Genomic DNA, 20971 nt, shown 5'->3' on the forward strand with positions numbered 1-20971 from the left:
GCTGCTCAGGTAGGTTTCTGGGTGAATGTCGTCTGCGCTGAATGTGCATGTGACCAACACGGCAGCCTAAAACGCCTGTGTGTACTTACATTTAACAACTGCATTACAACCCAGTTTATTTATCTATTTATTTTTATGCACAGTCCCACTCTCTATTACATCTCAGTTCCCAAGTGTGTCTCTCCTGAGAATGTCTGCCTGCACTATCCTATGTGTTGTAGTTTGTGAGCTTTTACCGCGTTGTATTTGCCTGGTCTGTGATTAACTTTTGTTTTTTGTTGACTTGATGCGCTTTTAAATGTGTCTACTGTATATATATATCGTCTCATATGTCCAAAACTGTTACTTTTCAAGATTCAAATTCAAAAGTAGCAGATCTACAAGCTCAAAACACGCTGCTACTTTTGATACTTTTGTGTGACGCTGTAGTGTGATCAAGTGGAGCATTAACGAAAAAACACAAAAAGTTACGGCAACGTTATGCTCTGTGCAGAACCTCAAATTGCCTCGCGGAGGACATTAATGTGAAGTATTTGTCGATGTCGCATTTTTAGACTCTCTGTACTGTAGATAGTGACATTGCTTTTTTTGTATGCAAATGCACCAGGCTGTACAGTAGATATTAGATAATATAGTCAATGTCGGGCAGAAACCTTGTATCTCCATTATTTAAAGTTCGTTCTTTCGCCTCTTAACGCTCTACTTCGTCTTACAAAAGTAGTGAAAATAGCCGATCTACAAAAACAACACATCGCCTTGCGATGCGTTATGAGCTTGTAGATTGTCTATTTCTGAACATTTCAGTTAATTCTTTTCTGAAAAGTAAGGGTTTTTAATAGTGAAAATATCATTGAGTACCTCATGTCCTTTGCTGGTGTGTGTGTGTGTGTGTGTGTGTGTGTGTGTGTGTGTGTGTGTGTGTGTGTGTGTGTGTGTGTAGAACGGAGAGGCTCGGAAGGAGAGGATGGACAGAGGAAACTCACTGCCCAGTATCCTGGAACAGAAGGTGAGTGTGTTTACATCTATGTATCCTCCAGTTATTATTACCTCATCATACTTTTCAGGAAATGTGGGGGGAAAAAAGAACCTGCGTTCCAATGGATCCAATATAGTTATTTAGTTATTAAGCTCTTATTATACTTTATATACCTTAGTCCTGACGTCACTACCGCCATCTCTGGGTCACAGAAGTATATTTTTCTATTGAAAATACCATAGGGTCATCTTAAATCGTGTAATATAAGAACTGTGTTACAAAAGAATTCTGTCAGATATGTGACTCTGTGTTGTTTATGATATTGAGTTACATTTGATAACAGTTTGGAGATTTTTTTTCTCTCTTTGGATAAATTCATACTATTTCAACATCAGTTGATGCTTCATATCAATATGAGTAAAATCGCCAGGCTTATTTGTTTAATTTTGGAACACTTATATATGCCATGATGCTATAGAGCGTCGCAGTTCCCGCCCACTTCCAGTTGCCGGAAGTAAATACTCAATGCATTTTTCCCATTGACTTTTCCGAAAATATTTATATAAATTAATTTAAGCCTAGAATCAAGCTATCCAGGATCCTGGTGAATCATGACCATAAAACGTTTGATTCTGTGAAAAAACTTTTTTGAAAACGGCAAAACAAAGGGTATTTATTAAACATAGTATATCATATCATTAAATATAAAATTTAAAAAATCACAGAAAAAAAGGTTTTATGGTCATGATTCACCAGAATCCTGGATGGCTTGATTCTAGGCTTAAATTCATTGATATAAATATTTTTGGAAAAGTCAATGGGAAAAATGCATTGAGTATTTACTTCCGGCACCCGGATTCTGCGCAACTGCGATGCTCTAGAGACCCTGTGGTATTTTCAATAGAAAAAATATGGCTCCATTTTTTTCAAATCCCAGGGGGATAGCGGCCTCTAGTGGCAGGGATGCCACACTTCAGTTCCCTATTGGTTGAATATTTATAAAACCCACAGACACCCTTAACCACTTTCAACTTGGTGTTACTATTGTGGGCATGTCATTATAGGCAAAAACAAGTAGAAAAATGCGGATTTAATTTATGTTAAATAAAATAAAAAAGGCCATAAAAAGCTGACATGGAGATACCAGGTTTATGCACGACGGCCACTACATGACAGAACAGTGTGCTGGATTTGGTCATTAGTACCACATTTCATAAAATCAATTGATATAATCAATACAGTCATTCAATCCGGAAGGCGAATACACTCTCATTGTCGACCACAGCATTTCTCTATCTCCATATTTCAACTTAGTTTTTTCATAAATTACAGAGGACTTCATCATACAAGTGTCGCACAAAAAGTTGTGCGAGCTTGTCGATCGGCTATTTTTGCTACTTTAAAATGTTAAAGTAAATGTCAAGAAACGGTTTTGGACATACAAGGTTTCCACCCGACATATTCATCGATATTCATTCATCCGATATGAACAGGCATCAGAATGCAACTGGCCCATTGAAAGATGAAATGAAATCCCAATGCATTCAAACTGATGAAATTCTTCTGTCTACCCAGATTTACCCCTATGAAGCACTTATTGTGACCCACAGAGGGCGCTGTAAGTTACCACCTGGCGTTGACCGTATGCGACTGGAGGTATGTAGCATAAGCTGTGTGTGAGAGAGAGAGGGCGATTTTTCACTTATTTTATCAAAAGGATATCACTTACCCTACCTTTAACACTTATTTCAAGAAAAGCAAGTCACTTACTGCACCTTACAGTAGTTAAGACAGATGTTTGGAGTATCATTGTCTGTCTACTCTCCTCCAGAGGCACCTCACCTGGACCATTAAATAAATTGTATTATTATTGTTATAATTATCATCGTCTGTCTTCTCTCCTGCAGAGGCACCTGTCTCCTGAAGAGTTCCAGCAGCTGTTCAGCATGCCCATCGGCGAGTTCGACCGCATGTCGCTATGGAAACGAAACGAACTCAAGAAGAAAGTACAACTTTTCTAACAGGAAGAGGAAGTGACCGCATTTCCTCTGAACAAACAAACAAAACGTCGACCCCGCTATACTGCCCTGCCAGAGGAGAATGAAACCCAGAGAGCTACAAACACCACAAATGTCACTCACTACATCACAACATGAGACAGTGATCATTCTGAACTATATCTATTAATATAATATTCTGCACTAACTCAGCCTAACATATCCACTGTTGCGCCTAATTTATACTTCAATTTACGACGGTGTCACGCAGCACAAGTAGCCGACGTACAAGCTCGCAAAGTTGAGAACCACTGGCATCATCAACGCGTTGTGAGCTTGTACATGGGCAATTTGTTTTACTGCACAACGCCGTCAGAAGACAAAGTATAAATGATAGGCTTTAGTCTTGTTTATCATCTATCAGTACTTCCACTAAGTGATGGCTGGGGAAGACGCAGGCTGAGATGAGGCTTTCTGCCAAAAGGAGACGGCACGCTCCTTGAGGCACTCGCTCGCCTAGCGGTTCGCTGGGGGCGTACGTCACCAAGTCTGGAGGCCTCGCTGTCAGTGAGCCTGCCTCGTTTTCAATGGATTTAACCACATGAACCCTAGCGTCCCTATTCTGGGGGGGCGAACGTTCGGTGAAAATAGCAGCTCTACAATCTCACTACGCATTGCGCAAAACACAACAAGTTGTGAGCTTGTAGATCATTTTCTGTGAAGAGATTTGGAGTGAAAAGGAGGACACTAAGCATAGACCCCTGGGGAACCCCGGTCAACTAATCCTAAGTGGATGAGGAGGTTGAGTCAACAAACAGCAAACAAACGTGCTGCTCTTCCTCACCCCATCCTTCCTCTTCCTCACCCATCCTTGGAAAACCAACATAGCTTCAAACGAAGCCTATAGGTTCTATATCGTTGCACAACGGTGTCGCTCTGCAAAAAAACAATGACTGAAAATGTGTCATTTTGGTGGGCGACACGTTTGTGCAACAAAGGTTTAACTGTGTAGAAAAAGGGCATAGTATACACACTCCATTATACACTGGCTAATAGCTAACCCATGAGTCTACAATAATAACTCACTGTATTCACATGCATTTACACTCCACGTGGAGAGAACAGAATTGCTGCACTTACGATATAATAACCATCATCGCTTCAATTTGTTTGGAAAAAAAAAACACCTGTGCTCATCCTCCATGTATTTCACATCATATCTACATAAGCCTACATGCGTCTTTTTAGTTGAAAAGTAAAGTGATTTGGAACCTCCAAATCACACTCGTACTATTTATTCATGGCGACATTGACAGTGACGTTATCGATTTGTATCTTTAAATGCAATGTATGTTTACTATAGTATACAGTCTATAGGTGAGATGCCATCTGAGTGAATGAGATTATTTATTTATTTGACGATTGTAGTTCGTACTCGCTGCAGCTGCTTTAACAATCATATTTTGCAGTGTATGGATTTTGTTTTCTTACCATGGAAAATGTGACGTTACAGATATCATCTATTGATGACCCTCTCTCCTCCTCACCCCTAAGAGCTTCAACCTTTAGACGTTCTTCATGTATTCAGATCAAAGAGATATTAGTTACAAAAAAGGTGCAAGTAGCAATAATCAATGTGGTGATGTTTGTTTGGAATGCTTGTTATCCACTTAAAGCAAACCCCAGATCTTCACTCTGCTATTGGCACTGATGCTAAATGTTCACAACAACCCCCATTCCACACGTTGTTCAATCTTCTTTACAGCACTGGTTCTCAAACTTTGTTCATGTCAAGGACACCCGAAACCAATATGTATTTGCCGCGGGGACCCCCACCTGAGAAGATTTTGTGCCAGCTAGCACCCCCAGAAGAGAACATTTCTCAAAACATTTCAAAAATAGCCAATCTACACACAGCGCGTGACACAGCACGTGACACGCTGTGAACATGTAGTTCGGCTATTTTTGAATAGTCAAAGTATAAAATATGGTTATAAGTGGTTAAAAGATTGTGATGCTTTTATTAACTAATTTTGATGGGGGTCCCCGGACCCAACTTTGCGAACCACTGCTTTACAGTCCTTTCTTTCACCTTGGGGGTCCCTAAAATCTTCAAAAATACTGGATCTGCAGTGTGAGCTTGTAGATTGGCTCATTTTGAAGTGCGGACCCGGTTAATGTCATCCGGTCGTCATTTCTGTCTTCTTACATCACAAGAGAATCCAATAAATCAGTGAATATCTGTTGAATGACTTCAGTGTCGTTGGAACCTTTTTTTTACCCAACACATTTTAGTACTTCCAAATCATTAGGCAAGATTAGAAAACGGCAGACCAGCTTACAAGTTCTATATATTTTATGCCTAGAAACAGCATTTTCTAGCATTTTTTTGTTCTCATATATAGATTTTTAAGATGTAAGCTGTTGTAAAAAAGTATGGCAACTAATGTATTTTTGTTAATAGGATAAATATCTATATTCTGACAGTAACCATTGCTATTGTGTTTGTTCAGTAACAGGGGTCTCCCTGTCTGTCCAGCTCTTTAATTAACAGAAAATACATTTTCAGGTGGGTTGCCAATTTCACCCAATCGAAAGAGAGAGGATGCAACGCATTGTGAGATTGTAAGATGTATATAGGGTTAAAACGTTTTTTCTTTCCTCCCCACCTTGAGAACCACTATTGTACCAACATAAAATAAACTCAGTGGAGACAGAATAACTGATTATTTTCTTTTTTTTTATTGAATGGGGTGAAACATCTACATAAACAAGAGGCCTCTCAATACAAGTACTTGACAAAAAAAAAAGTTTTTTATTTTTTATTTTTTTTAAACTATAAAGATTTTTTTTTTGATTAAATCATTTCTGTACATTTTGTAAGATATGTTCTGAGACAAAAAAGAAAAGAAAAAAAAAGAAGTCATAACTGAGGCCTTTTGCCCACCACCCTTTTCCCCAAAAATAAACAAACATGGTGCCAAAATGCCAGTAATCATCAGACACACACCTCACCTCCCCTCTCCAACACACAATGACCTTTCAACCAAAACCTCAAAAAAGGGCAGATTTTATTTCCAGGATATTTAACCACTTGTACCCTTTTGTTTACATCAGTGGTTCTTGAACTTTAGTTTTAAGGACCCCCAATTTGCCCCAGCACTTAAGGCCAATAACTCTGAAGAAACTCACACTTTATGAGAACCACTGGTTTACATAATCCCTTTTAAAGATAATCTCCATCGCCACGTAACAGCTGTGCTGACAAGCATCACTTACAGTAAAGCCCTAATTCACAAATAGCCCTATTTAAAAAATAAAACAGCCGGTCGATAAGGCTGTCTTCAGACGTCCTTCTCAATCTCATCCACCATCCTTGGTGTGGCCACCACAGCACTTCTGTAGGAAATCTAGTCAATCTCTACGGGGCTGTCTGGAAGGGATGCTGGCTCGCCACCGATGGCTTCGCTCAGCGCTGGGCGATTAACAGAAAATATATCGATATTAAAAACCAATCGACTTAATTTGCTCATGTAAGTTCATTGATTAATCGAGTAGCAGTTCTTTTAAAATATATTTTTTGTAATCGAGATTAAAGCTAGGAATAATCGAGGGTATTGACTTGGAGTCGTATCGCCCAGCCCTATAGCATAGTCTTTTAAAGAAATTTTAACATGCCCCTCTGGTTGAGCTAGTAGATCGACAATTTTCTGCTATTTTTTAAACATATTGCCTGTAATGGCAGACGCCCCCCAAATAGGGACAAGGCCAGGTTCAAAGTGGTTAATGGCCATGCATGTTTCTTTTCTACCCATTGTCTCCCTTTGTCTCCTGTCATTGCACTTCTTTACCAGTTATCCCTCGTTCTCCCATTCTTTCTCCATCTCTCCTCTGCTTCCCCACTTATGTATTTTGCCTAATTCTATTTGTCGTAGAAATTAACAAAAAGGAAAAAAAAATCAACATCACATTGAAAAGAGCTGGAACATTTCAAATGTACATATATAATATGAAAGTCAATACATGCTCTCGTCATCGGAGCTCATTTACGCTATCGTTGGCATGAGATAGAATCGATTTATAATGTTAATGGAGGCTTCCAAATAATTGATTTCTTCTTTCATAATCTTTCATATTATTCAAGTGCTTTCTGCAGAACTCTTGTTGCGTGGACACAAACACAGCAGAGGTCGGGTCATGAGTATATTCCTTCACCAAGCAGACAAAGATTTAAGTGTTGAATGAGAAGGCGTTTGGAACACTGTCCCAAGTACCAACTCACATTTGTAAAAATGGACTAGTCTTGATTTTACTTTTGGCAGTGAATGCCTTTAAGTCCATATTGATCAGGTTCAGTCTTAAAACTACAATATTTGATCTTTATAAACGATGAAATAAATAAGAATTATGACTGGTTGGTTGGACTGAAAGCCACACTTTAGTTTAAACCCCCTTTCCTTCTTGTAGCGGGAGGAGGGGAGAAGGTGATAAGATAGGAAGCAGGAAGCAAGCTAGGAAGGTAAAGTAGAGGAATAGGAAGGGAGGGAGGGAGGGAGAGAGTAAAAGGTCAATTTACGCTTTGCGCCACAAGTGTTGAACAGCACGTCGCAAGGCACAAGTGACGTTAACGACAAAACTGTGTGGAAGGACTTCTCTAGAGGACGTTGCATACCTCTGTGAAAACGAGAGGTAGCAGATCATGCTCTTATAAAATGTTGGGAATACGATGTGAGCTCCGTTATAGCAGAGATGCACCAGAATACATCCAACTTCCTCGTTTACATTGCGTGCCAATGTTGTCAGCGAGTCGCACCGGAAAAGTATGAATGCTCAAAACTGAGAGGGCGGTGAGACAAGACTGGCAGATAATCCTCTGGGGTTGTGGAGTGGACTTTGAGACAAATCTAATGGGGAGCTGATCTCGCTTGAGAGCAATAGTGATGTCTTTGGTCTGGCCGTATTCACCCCAAGATGACCACTATGGAATCGAGACATTAATGCTCAGTACAGACATGGGTGCCTAACCTTTACAAAAGATGGCCATGAGGAGGTGCTGGCCTGCTTCAGTCTGAAGAAGCACCTCTCACAGGTTAGGTTTCCTGGACAAGGCCAATCAGAGTGGACTGATTGAGCATGACCCCTGTCTGTCTGTCTGTTCTCCTTCTCCCATGTCTGTCTGTGCTTCCTGCCCCACCGTCTGTATTGCATGGACGCAAAGTTTAAGATGAGCAAAGACCTGCTCCTAGACTACATGTCAACATCTATCCTAACCCAACAATGAAGTGAAACTTTATTTTAAAACGTACTCACCACAGTTAGAGATAATGGCAACTGACTGCCAGGCTTCTTCTCTCAGACGAGCAGTTTCTCTGTGCGATACGTCTGGGTGTTCTGGGTGTCACTGAGCCGCTCTCAACATACTTCTGCAAGGCGTGTATTCAACAATACTGGGACATCCAAGGACATTTACCAGTGTTGTCCTCGTGTGCATCTACAGCCACACCAATCTGATGGTCGTGGGATCCTTGCTCAGCATCTTGGCTACCTGGGATTACCGATGTTCACGCACCACTGGACAAGTTTAACATCGACTTGTCGTGAGACACTTATCAATTATCTCCTTAGCCGTTATTTTATTGAAATCAAATAATCGAGAAGTGCATTTTTTGTTTAAGGTAGAGAAAAAAAATCGATTAACCACTTCAGCATCATCTTGGTCTTGATGGCTAGCTGATGGCAATTTTCACTATTTCTAAATTTTATATATATATATTTTTTACTTTTAAGGATTGATTATTGTATTAAATGGTCGACTATTGATATTTTTTCATAATCGATTAAATCGATTAGTGGCAGCCCCATACAGTTGTCGCGCAAAAGCATAAGCTGACCTTCAGTAGACTGGGGGAAGCAGAGAAGCTTCAGCCAGGTGTAGAGAGAGAGAGGAGCCAGAAAGGAATAATAACAAAAAAAAGAAAGAAAGGAGGGAACAGAATAAAGAGAGATAACTAGACTTGTGCATCGGTGCCGTTCTTGTCGGGCGGTCCGGGGCTGGCTGGCAGGTTGTTGGGCGGAGGCGGGGTGGCCTCGCATTGCTTGCTATCCCGCCTGGGGGGCATCCTCTCGTTGATGCGGTCCAGACCCCGGGCCTCCTCGAAGCTCTGGATCTTGTGCTGAGGGTTGAAACCCTGGATGGCTGCGAGGACAGACACATAGAACAGCATGCAGTCAGAGCACAATTAAATGGACGACGTGCACAAACACAAAAAGGAGCTAAGGAGCTAAGTGGGGAGACACACCAGTGGTTTTAGGCCACATAAGACAGGAATAATACTGTCACTGTAGGGTAGAAACCAGGCAACCATGTTTTTTTCATAAATTAATGTTCCATTTTATTATACTTTGTTGTATGAAAGTGTTGCACAAGAAGTAGCGAAGATAGCTGATATACAAGCTTCATCAGGTTGCAGTTCTAGTATTTTTGAGAAACCATTTTGCCTATAATGGAATGCCCAAAACAACCAACAAGAGCTTGTGACTAAATACAACATTGGATCCATTGGACCTTTCCTGAAAAGTAACGATTTTGGAAATAAAAGTTTTATGCTCAACAGCGCCGATAAGTGATGTGTCATGATGATAAGTGATGTGTCATGATGACTGGATCAGACCAGGTGAGAGGGAGTTTACTTTGTGACACCAGGATAGCTAGTATGGTTGCATGCACACCAATAACTCATACTGAACCTGAATAACTCAGGTCATAATCCATCCAACCGGTGGCAATTATGACAGCTAATTTTGAATTACCGTGGTCATATTTTAGTCTAGTTTTAGTTGACTAAAATGTATTTTGGCAGGCCTTGATGGCTTCGAAACGCCTGATTTAAACTTAGCTGTGTGCCAAAAATATAGCATCATAGCTTAGTTTGCATTTTGTTATCGTCAGTGAAAAAAGGTAGAATATTTTGCCATAGTTTTAGTCGACAAAATTAACACTGAATCCAACTATACAACTTAGATAAATGCCTTAGCCGGACTATCTTAAATCAGAGTGCTTATAATCGGAGTATTATTAGGCACAGGTTATGTTGACATTGACCTTCAATCTCATGAATTATACTCATGAGTTATTATCATTTGTAATCTTAAGCCTCTTTGCCACATGGAATCCATAACATTGCTGGTTAAAAAAATAATAAAAAGAAATTATATATATATATATATATATATATATATATATAGATATATATATATAGATATATATAGACAGTGGATGGATATTCAATCACATATTTCTGTTATTTCTTTCAAAGTTAGTGATTTCATTCATGATGTCCGATCCATGCACAGTATACATACATTGCTGCTATGCTCAGGCACCTTAGTTTGTCTCTTATCTCAGGTACTTTGTAAATATGTAGATAACTTGTTTTTGGCCTTCTATTGTTCTCTGTTTATCTCCTTCCCACTTAACCCCCTACCCCTCTTCTTTTTCTCTCTCCCCACTCTTCTTTCTACGGAATTTAACGTTGCGATGGGAGTGTTGTACAAAAACGAATTTCACCCACTTTTTTACCTTGTAAACCTGTGATGTGACAATAAACCTGATTCTGATTCTGATTCTGATTCTGATCCACTGTCAGACTGACATCAATTAAGTCAATGACATCATCGACATGACGTCAGTATGAGATCCACAGGAAAGAAGTATTAGACCGTGTCCTTGTTCGCAGAGTTGCGAGCCCAGCAAGGTCAGGTATACGAACATCGTTCTTGTGAAGTAGTTTTGTTCTTATTGGTAAAAGTTTATAAAGATAGCCATGTCGCTGCCTCTGCCGCCTCTGTGTCTGTTGCTTAAATAGTAGGAATGCTGGTGGATGGGACACAGGATGGGTCACCAGCTTCGGTGTAACACCCGTTCCGCAACAGTACATTTGTCTGGAAGTAAGTGCTAGCAGGATCATTGAATGAAGTTTCTAGTAGGTTGTTTGTTGAGGTGACACTACTATGTCCCGACACCACTTGTCCTTAATAGTGCCGAGAGACAGTGAGGAGGAATGTCCCTCCAGGAGTCCCCCTTCTCCAGTGGGCCTGCAGCCGGCCTCCACGCTGTGGCCTGGGCTCTCATCCTGCCCTGCTACTGGTGCCTGGACCGGCTCATCGCCGTGCTCATGTCCACCACCCTGGAACGGAGCCAGCGACGGGGCCAGGAGTGCTACCTCCACCCTCTCAAGGTGCTCTGCGGCTCCGTCCTCTTCATCAGTCTGGTTGTGACCACGGTTCCCCTGGCCTTGCTGGGCTTTCTGCTGTGGGCGCCGCTCCAAGCCTCCCGCAGGCCCTTCTGCTACCACCACCAGACCAGGCCGTCCTCAGCGGAGGAGAGGGAGACCCACAGGGGCTTTGAGCTGGAGGGCAAGGCCACGTTTGGCTTTGCCACCGCCAACCTGTGCCTGCTGCCCGACAGCATGGCTCGCTTTAACAACCTGGGCCACACGCAGCGGCGTGCGGCCGCCATCGGCCGGGGCATCGCGCAGGCCGTTGGTCGACCCCGCATCCGCAACGACGTGGCTCACGTACCCGACGCGACGGAGGCTTCCGCCGTGTCACCAGCGCCGCCCCTCATCGACAACACCAAACAAGACTCACACCAGCAGGACGGGGTCGAGGTGACGGGGGAAGTCTCGCCACTCTTCCCCGCCGACCTGGACATCCTGTGCCTGCAGGAGGTGTTTGATAAGAGGGCGGCTAAGAAGCTCACAGACCACCTGCGACGGCTGTTCGGCCACATCCTGTATGACGTGGGCAGCTACGCCCGTCAGCCTCCAGGAAGCTGCCGCTCCTCCTTCAAGTTCCTCAACAGCGGCCTGCTGGTGGCCAGTCGCTTCCCAGTGCTGGAGGCCCAGTACCACTGCTTCCCCAACGGCCGCGGGGTGGACGCGCTGGCCGCCAAGGGCCTGCTCTCTGCCAAGGTGCTCATTGGCCAGAATCGGCATCAGAAGCGAGTGGTCGGCTATATTAACTGTACACATCTTCACGCACCACGAGGCGACAGTGACATTCGCTGTGAGCAGCTGAACATGGTGACCGAGTGGATCAGAGCGTTTCAGGCTGCCAACAGACAACCCGATGAAGAGGTGGTGTTTGATGTGCTCTGTGGAGATTTTAACTTTGACAACTGCTCCCCACAGGACAGTCTGGAGCAGAAGCACAGTGTGTTTGAAGAGTACAGAGACCCCTGCAGGGCCGGGCCGGGGCAGGAGAAGCCCTGGGCGGTCGGAACTCTGCTGGAACAGCCCACTTTGTACCAAGAGGAGACGCGCACTCCAGAGAACCTACAAAGGACTTTGGAGGACGAGGGGTCGAGGAAGCACTTTATCTCCCCTCCTGTGGCTATACCGGGCTCTCCTCTGGTTTACCCCGAGCCCGGCCAGCCCTGGGTGGGCCGTCGCATTGACTACATCCTCTACGGCCAGAGCTCCGTCTCAGAGCGCTGCCGGACACAAATTGAGGAGTTTACGTTTGTGAGCCAGCTGGCCGGCCTCACGGACCACATCCCTGTGGGCCTGAGACTCAATGTGCTCATGGAGTCTCACTGTACTGATGAATGACCCATAAAAAAACAGAAAGGCATCACATAAAACACTATTGACCTTGTTGACCAAAATGTATTCGCCAAAAATAGTCACCATTACCAATCTACAAGGCCACAATGAGTGAGCTTGTAGATGAGCTACAGTATTTCTGCCGAATGTTTGCCTTTTATGTCATGCTCAGAAAAGGGATGCTAGGCCTGGGCCGCTGGCGCAGCGGTCCAGGCACCTAGGCGCACCTAGTGTAGCCTGACAGCGTGTAGCGGGTTCGAGTCCCGACGGCCTTTGCTGCATGTTACTCCCCATCTCTCCCCCCATTTCCTGTCAGCCTACTGTCCTATCAATAAAAGGCATCCCTGGAACACAACACTGTTGTTTACGCGTCACTTTGCAATAATTGATAAATTATGGGCACATCAGCACGTAAAAAAAAAAGACAACACACGCAATATCAACAAGGATAAAAACACAATAAAGCCCTACAGCTTATTTCCATTGTGGTCCTCTAAATTTTGATGACACTGATGCCAATGACGGAGACAAAATGACCCGACTCAGGTTTTTAGTCCTGAAAATGGCTCAGGTCAGATGAGCTGACCCCCTGTGTATGTGACTGTCTGCTCACTGAATTAAAGCTCGTTTTGTGCTCAGTCATGCGGGGGTGTTGCTGGCCAATGGGGTCTGATATACAAGCCAACGCCCTGCCTCCGCAACACATTGTCGGCTCGTGGATCAGTTATTTTGCACACAATTTACGGACTTATAATAAAAGACAATAAAAGCATGCTGTAACATGCTTGGCTGCTTCTCTCCTGGTCTCGTTATTGTGCGGAGGACGCACACAACTTGTTTTAATAAAACACATAAATCACAGATGAAGAGGACGATGCTTCCCAAACCAATCAATAGATGCTCAATAGATACAGTTGCTATACAGCAACTGTATAAAGCAGCTACTTTTTCCCCATCTAGCCTACTGCTGGATAACGTTCTGTTGATACACAGACTACTGAATTAAAGCTACATGACTAACACACAAGACTACAATGTACAGTCCAGGTCATTAATTTATTTTCTAACCCAACTATAATTATGTCCAAAACGTGTTACTTTTCAGGATTAAAATTCTAAAATAGCAGATCTACCATCTATCTATCTTCATAACTTGTCGATCGGCTATTTTTGCTACTTTTGTGTGACACATGATGAAGTAGGGCATTCATTTACAGGGGGAAAAAAAGCATGAAAAGTTAAAATATGGAGAAAGAGGTTTCTGCCCAACAGCAACGAAATAAGACAGCATCAACTTGGATTATTGGATGAAACCATGTTATTTTGAACAGATGGTTAAAACAAATGACAATCGTGACCTCTTGTTAACGCATTCAATCCAGGAACACATGTGTCATTTTAGATTTCTTTGGCCATTTTTGAAAAATTGTGAAAATTTGTGCAAATCTTTCAGTATGTATTTTTTAAACATAAAATATTTTGTTCCAGGGACCCCCAGAAGCAAATATTTGAGTTAAAAATATATTCAAAGACTTGCACACATTTTCACAATTTCTTTCTCCAAATCAGCAGATCCACAAGCTCATATGAGCTTGTATATCTGCCATTTTTGAATAGCCAAAGAAATCTAAAATGACAGAGATGCGTTCCCGGGTTGAATGGGATAATTAACACCATCTAATGTGCATGTAACTCATACTTCAACATCAGATTGCCTATGTGTGCAAAAACTCATAGTCAGTTTGACATTGCAGTTGGTGGTGGGATGTGGTTGGTTATGTGGGAGGAGGGTTTAATGAGACATTTTAATGACATCACATTTCATCACAAACTGAATGAATGAGTGTTGTTGCAACATGAGGGGGAGGGTCAGGCATGAACAGTAACAGTTATGATTAGGTCAATGTAAAGGTGGGGAGGAGAAGAAGAAGAAAAGAGATGATAGATGACTTGCGTACCTCGTGCCTCTTCTGCCTCTACGGTGGCTGTGTAAGCGTGAGTAGTAGAAGAAGAGCCATGCCCAAAACCAACGGAGAGAGAGTGGCAAGGTTATCAATGCATTCAGTCAGTCAGTCACATTATCACTGCAATCAGTCAGTCCTGTTATCATTTAGTCAATCATCATACACCCCCCCAACCCCACTCCCCCCCATTCAACATGGCAGTAATAATACATTCATAAGTTAGAGGCAAGGCGTGTAAAAGGCCCGAATTCACTCTGCCGGCAGTAAAGCAGACAACAGCGGGGGTCTCGTGTTTTGGGGGTCGTCTGCTAGGTGTGTGTGTGTGAGAGTGTGTATTTTCGGTGGGAGTGGACCCATGCAAAAGTCTTTGGGAGATGATTGATCATGGCCAATCAATTGATTCAGTGGTTCAAAACCACAAAAAAACAAAACAAGATTGGGATCAATTTGGGAATAAGACTAACTTTGATTAATCAAATAACATGTTTAACACCCACAATCCTAATCTGATCCACTCAGAAAGGGATTACAAGTTTTGAACTCTTGGGCCCTGCGACCGGCCTAATATGAAGGAACGTTCTTTAGATGTTGGATTGGTTCTGCAATGCAAGTTCTACAATCGTTTCTACCCAGTTGTATTAATGAAGGCTGCGAGATTGTCCTCAGTCTCTAGCTGAGGGAAACTGCTAAAACAAATGAAGGGTTCAAAATGTTCCCTTAATTTCTTTGAGCAGTGTTAGTTTACCATCTACTAGCCCACACGTTGGAACTTTTGAGGGGATCACTGCTTACGAGTGCAGCACAAGACATCCGCTGTAGCCTGCCGACCATCCTGGAGGTGAATGTGGGCCTTAAGGCCTACAGAGGAACTGTTCACATATGTAAGAACTCTACAGGCAGAGTAATGAGGGAACAATACAGTATTATTATATGAGGGACATTCTGTGAGGGAGACTGTGTGAGGTGAGGCTTCAATCATGGATGTTTTATTTTGACAGGATGATTATAGATTTAGAACAGACTCTTCTGTTAAAGGATAGAAGGTATAGGGCCTGAGCGATATCTTGGTACGCCAATTTTATCGGCTGATATTGGCCCACCTTGCTTTCTTGGGACTATTGGAGATTAAAAAGAAAATCGGTATTGGTATGTTGTCCAATATGCACCGATATTTATTAAATCTTTCTTATTGCAGAAAAAGTCATTTCAAAACAATGGTGTAATTATGTAGTTTGTCCAGCAGAGAGCGCCCTGACACCACTGTGACTCAACACCATCTGCAGTCTGCACAGTGGCACATTGTAATAATAATAATAGTAATAATAATAATTATTATTATTCATACATACATACATACACATATAGGATAGTGATTTTCTTTTGTGTACATGGTTAACAGTCCCATCCCTCTGTGGCCGATATATATATCGACATCAATCGTATTTTGTGCTCCCAGATATCGGTATTATCGGCCCCACACAACCCATATCGGTCAGGCCCTGTTGTTAAGTAGAAGCTCATCTGCACACAGTCAGAGTGTGTGTGTGTGTGTGTGTGTGTGTGTGTGTGTGTGTGTGTGTGTGTGTGTGAGGCTGGGGTTACTTGGGATGGTTAATTTCAGAGCTTGTGTGCAAGCACAAGAGGTTAGTGTTAGTTGGAGTTAAAATGAGTGTGTTTGTGTGCGCTTGTGTGTTGTTGTATTGCAGTCAGTTCCCAACCTTTTCAGGACCAAAGTGTTTGTGGCCCACCCATAGCATTTTCAGAGCATGTTTTATTTTAATGATCAATCAATCGATTTGAGTTCCAGTTTGGATCAATTGTACTAACGTAGTATACTTTGGGATTAAAGCAAAAACAAATCTCACGACTGAATGGTTTTGTCAGGCCATGTCGCAATCTGTGATTTGTGAAACAGACACACACACACAAACACAAACACACACTAGTGCTGTGCTGCCTAAACAATCAACACAATTATGTAGAATTATGATGTTTAGATATTATCATTCTTAACCAATGTTCTTACTGTTCTACACACATAACAGCCAACCATCAGAGGAAATCGCAGATTGAGGCTTTAACCTTTGCTTTTATGATATATCCGAGATCATTAGGGTTTTATGGAAGATCATCTTCTGAACATCAATTTACAATGTACAGTTAATAGAACCTGTACTGTATTCTATTGCTATAGTTTGACTCTGTTCTAAATAGCCTTTAGTCTCATGAAAATGACAGAAATCGTGGTGACTGAGAACTTTAATCCATGTATACTTTAAGTTCCGTATCACAATGAAAACGTCATTTAAAAAAAAGAAATACCAGGACTTTTTTTTGTACATACATTTTATATTAATGTTATATTATCAATAAAATCTTTGTGTTTTGCCAATTATTATTGCAATGTCGTCACAGCTCACAGGTTGGGAATCGCTGGTGTGGTGTGTTGTGTTGTGTTGTGTTGTGGTGTAGTGTGTTGCGGGGTTGTTACCGCTTTGCAGGGTCTCTCGTCCTCCAGCGAGGACCCCCATAGGCAGCGCCCCGGTGGGGGTCAGCCCCTTGAGCTGCAGCACACTCTCATTTTCCTCTCTGGTCATGGAAACACACACACACACACACACACACACACACAATATATATTCATTATGTCAATTATCCATGATACGATTAACACTTAAAACAAAATGGTGTTGTACCAAATGGTAGAACATTAGATAAAATGTCTTATTTCACACTGCATTACTTTTCTAGGGGCATGAGAACTGTTCCTTTTAGAAAAAAAGCCCCAACAAAAGGGAAGAGACCAATGCACTCTTGAGGAAACATTTTAAAGCCTTTAATAGTATGGCTAATGCATGGCAAGAATTTAAAAAAAATACACCTACGCGTTGCGGCTACAATGCCTTCATCAGTCACCCTGATGAAGGCATTGTTGCCGCAACGCACAGGACTTCCTTATTCCTTATTTCCTTATTCCTTTCTTCAAGGGAGACCTGTTTTTCTGTTTTTAACTGCTGTACTTTAGCAACCGATTTTCCACAGCTTATTTTATCATATATTTTCTTTTTTTTAATCAATCAAGCAACATCAAAACAAACACTGGAGACAAACAGTGTTATGCAACAGTGAAAGTAAGCGAACAGACCTGAGGACAGAGAAGACCCGGGCCATCTTCCCAATCGCTCGGATCTTGTTTCTGATCACCTCCTTTCTGACAGCTGGAGTTCCCCCTGAAACACAGGGTGAATTAAAGAAAGTGAAAATTCAACGGATATCTTACACCTTCCAGAAGAGGGAAGCAACTGGAAGGGGGAATTAAAAATCCTCATAATAAAATACACTCAGCTGGTTGATGGTAATAACTAATACTTTGTTGGTGTGCAGCACTAGTACTAAATTAAAGATCATTTGACGTTCAGGTTTTAAGGCACAAACTAAAAAGCTAAAATGGATGTCTTTGATCAGCTTATATTGAGGGTTCACTACAAACACTCACAACTTTCAGATTATCCCAAACTAAGACAGCAATTCAGTCTCACACATACGTACATCTAAAACACTTGATGTCCAAAACACTTGATCTTCTGATAAATTTGGGATATCCCCTGGGCCCTCCCAAAACTCCCATGCCATATGATAAATAAAGAACACCACAGCTGGTGTTCTCCATTTATTAGATGTCAGACATCTTGTGTGCACACAGAGCTTCTTGTTTGTATGGCTCTGGAGACAAAATACACTTGGCTTGCAAAAGACTGCATAGCACTGGACTGTATGCCGGCTATTGTTTGTCCAAGGATGGCTAGGGAGGAGTGCTTGCTTTTGTCAACTCAAACAAGGCAGGTGTACTGTCACAGAGGCCCGAGTCTTATGAGATGCACCCGAGCGAGCGGCCAGGGGTGAGTGCCAAGCCATCCTGGGGAAAACAATGTCGCGCAGGGTACAATAGCTAAACAAAATCTATACCTTTTTCAATAGTTATACTATGGATGATGAGGGTGCAGGAGAAAACTATGTGTAAAAAGTATGAATGTTCAACGTCTTACCTTCGCATGTGTCGTCCCCTTCTGACATGAGCTCGTCGTCTGAGCAAATATTTAACACATTCACCAGCATCTCTGTCACTACACAAAACACACAACATACATATGATCAATACACAAAACACAATGTACATAAATATTTAAAACATTCACCAGCATCTCTGTCACTACACAAAACACACAATGAATAAATATTTAACACATTTAGCAGCATCTCTATCACTACACAAAACAAAACACACAATGTACAAATATTTAACACACTCACCAGCATCTCTAGTGAAACAGTATACATATACATTTTCACTGGCATATTCTTCACAGTAACCGTTCCACATACATGTGGTTGTGACGTGACCACTTCTCTAAATAAATACTAGAAAAGTGCCCTCTCTCCAGACCATGAATGCAGCTTTTACGATGATGAAAGAAATGCAAATGCCCCCGCTCTCCATGCCGTACCCAAAGGCAGCATTCAAAAGAATTGCCTTTTCCAAACTCTCATGAACTTGAATGCAGCATTTTTATGTTGAAATAATTGCTTTGTGTAGATATCCATGCCATCTCCAGTAAAAGGCTAGAGTTCTCAACAGGCCTGAAAATTAAGGCCCGGGCTTAGAATTTGAGAACTCTAGTAAAGGCTTGATTATACTTTGTTGGGCGCAGTGCCACGCACCAAAAATAGCCACAACACCACTAGTTTCGAGCTAGAAATGTCAACAAAAACAAAAAGGTCTGGCCAAAAGTACCCTTTTAGAAATTTCAGCCCCTGCCCCGCTAACATTCTCTGCACGTCCCTGCCTGCATGAGTGACTGAGGAATGGCGAGCCGCTTGACCCTCTGCTCTGACCTTTCTCGCCCACAAAAGGCAGTGACCAGGTGAAGACATCCATGAAGTTGGGCAGCCAGTAGGGATGAGGGGAGCAGTTAAACTGACGGATGTTCATCACATTATTCTCGTACTTCAGCACCGCCGCTGCATGGGGAGACACACACACACACACACACACAAAAAAAGTGTCTTAGCCCTTTAAGTGGTTAAGGAAGTATCCACCGCTCTGTTTCTCTGTTGTTTGGGAAGCCTACCTACACAGTTGACAGTGCATACCTTTGTTATTGTATACATCCAGGTAGTTAGGAGCAGAGAAGATTGTGATTAAAGAGGGGAAGCCAGTTGTTTGACTTTTCCTGTACATTCGATACCTGTGACACAGAGAGAGAGAGAGTTGGATGTCAGGTGTAGGCCTGTCACAAGTGTTATATAATCGCCAAATCACAATTATTTTGCGTAATATCCTCACAGCCCTTGAGAACCAGTGCTTTAAATGCTTACGGTCGGCCAGATTAAAAACAGCATGAATATGAGAAATAATCTATAATAGGCCAGATTAAAAACAGCATGCATATGAGTAATACTCTATAGTAGGCCAGATTAAAACCACCATGAATGTGTAATGATTGATAGTAGGCCAGATTAAAAACTGCATGAATATGAGTTAATATTCTTCACACTCACCCTGCATCTTGGGCCTCGTGTGCTCGTATTACTGACAACAGATTATTGTTCATCAGAAAGTCACATACTGCTGGGTAACTGACACACAAGGAGAGAATAAAGTCACATACTGCTGGGTAACTGACACACAAGGAGAGAATAAAGTCACATACTGCTGGGTAACTGACACAAAACAGAAAGAATAAAGTCACATATTGCTGGGTAACTGACACAAAACAGAAAGAATAAAGTCACATATTGCTGGGTAACTGACACAGAAGAAAGAATAAAGTCACATATGGCTGGGTAACTGACACACAAAGAAATAATTAAATCACAATGGCCCTCATTTATCAACGCAGCGTATAAACCGGCGTATATTTTTCCATATATTCGGCCGTACACCAACGTCGAAGTCACATTTATCAACGCATCCTACACAGCTGATCCGAGCTTACACTTGGTCCCAGCGTTGATAAATGTCACGGCTGAAACGAGCGTCATTTAAATAACACGCCCTTAAAAAATCTCAAAACGCCCCGATTTTACGACATGAAGACGAACCAGAATACGACCTAAGACATGAAAAGCCAATAAGAAACAGCTTCCCCCGCTCGCCACACACACCTCTCTCACTCGCTCTCTCTCGCTGTCTCGCTCTCTCTCACACCCACACACACACACACACACACACACACACACACACGCGCCCGCCCAACTTTGTCTTTCATGTAGCGTAGCGGTACATGAGACTCGGGCGGAATGCAGTGATTCCATGCCGCCACGTTAATATTGGAGCGTCGGGTTTATATCCTTAACCCAGCCAGGTTGTGTAGCCTACATAACTCTCTATGACATAACTCCATAACATAGGACAAGCTACTGTAAGTT

The 20971-nt window shown here is 42.2% G+C and overlaps 3 protein-coding genes across 5 annotated transcripts in view; 2 read left to right on the forward strand and 1 right to left on the reverse strand.

Annotated features, from left to right (window-relative positions):
* Window positions 1-5312, forward strand: part of dmtn (dematin actin binding protein) — a 20242-nt gene extending 14930 nt beyond the window's left edge. Inside the window, exons 14-18 of the mRNA XM_084047105.1 lie at window positions 2-224; window positions 555-561; window positions 941-1006; window positions 2552-2632; window positions 2884-5312. Coding sequence (XP_083903231.1) covers window positions 2-224; window positions 555-561; window positions 941-1006; window positions 2552-2632; window positions 2884-2997 — 491 coding nt within the window. The 3' untranslated portion in view covers window positions 2998-5312. The remainder of the gene's footprint in view (window position 1; window positions 225-554; window positions 562-940; window positions 1007-2551; window positions 2633-2883) is intronic.
* Window positions 5313-8739: 3427 nt separating this feature from the next.
* Window positions 8740-20971, reverse strand: part of LOC311037752 (serine/threonine-protein phosphatase 2B catalytic subunit gamma isoform-like) — a 29664-nt gene continuing 17432 nt past the window's right edge. The window contains exons 7-14 of one of the 3 annotated variants that reach the window (XM_084047037.1): window positions 20102-20179; window positions 19694-19788; window positions 19436-19561; window positions 18589-18666; window positions 17688-17760; window positions 17034-17131; window positions 14537-14563; window positions 8740-9169 (exon numbers count right to left, since the gene is read on the reverse strand). In XM_084047037.1, coding sequence (XP_083903163.1) covers window positions 8982-9169; window positions 14537-14563; window positions 17034-17131; window positions 17688-17760; window positions 18589-18666; window positions 19436-19561; window positions 19694-19788; window positions 20102-20179 — 763 coding nt within the window. In that variant the 3' untranslated portion in view covers window positions 8740-8981. Of the gene's footprint in view, window positions 9170-14536; window positions 14564-17033; window positions 17132-17687; window positions 17773-18588; window positions 18667-19435; window positions 19562-19693; window positions 19789-20101; window positions 20180-20971 lie in introns of all 3 variants that reach the window. The other 2 variants (XM_084047036.1, XM_084047038.1) reach the window with 2 other exon arrangements.
* LOC311037753 (sphingomyelin phosphodiesterase 5-like) lies at window positions 10610-12734 on the forward strand. Its single transcript, XM_084047039.1, has one exon. It carries the CDS (start codon window positions 11034-11036, stop codon window positions 12582-12584), a length of 1551 nt encoding a protein of 516 aa, XP_083903165.1. The 5' UTR covers window positions 10610-11033; the 3' UTR covers window positions 12585-12734.

Source organism: Gymnoscopelus microlampas, assembly GCF_963454915.1.
Source record: "Gymnoscopelus microlampas genome assembly, chromosome: 21".
NCBI classification, from domain to species: domain Eukaryota; kingdom Metazoa; phylum Chordata; class Actinopteri; order Myctophiformes; family Myctophidae; genus Gymnoscopelus; species Gymnoscopelus microlampas.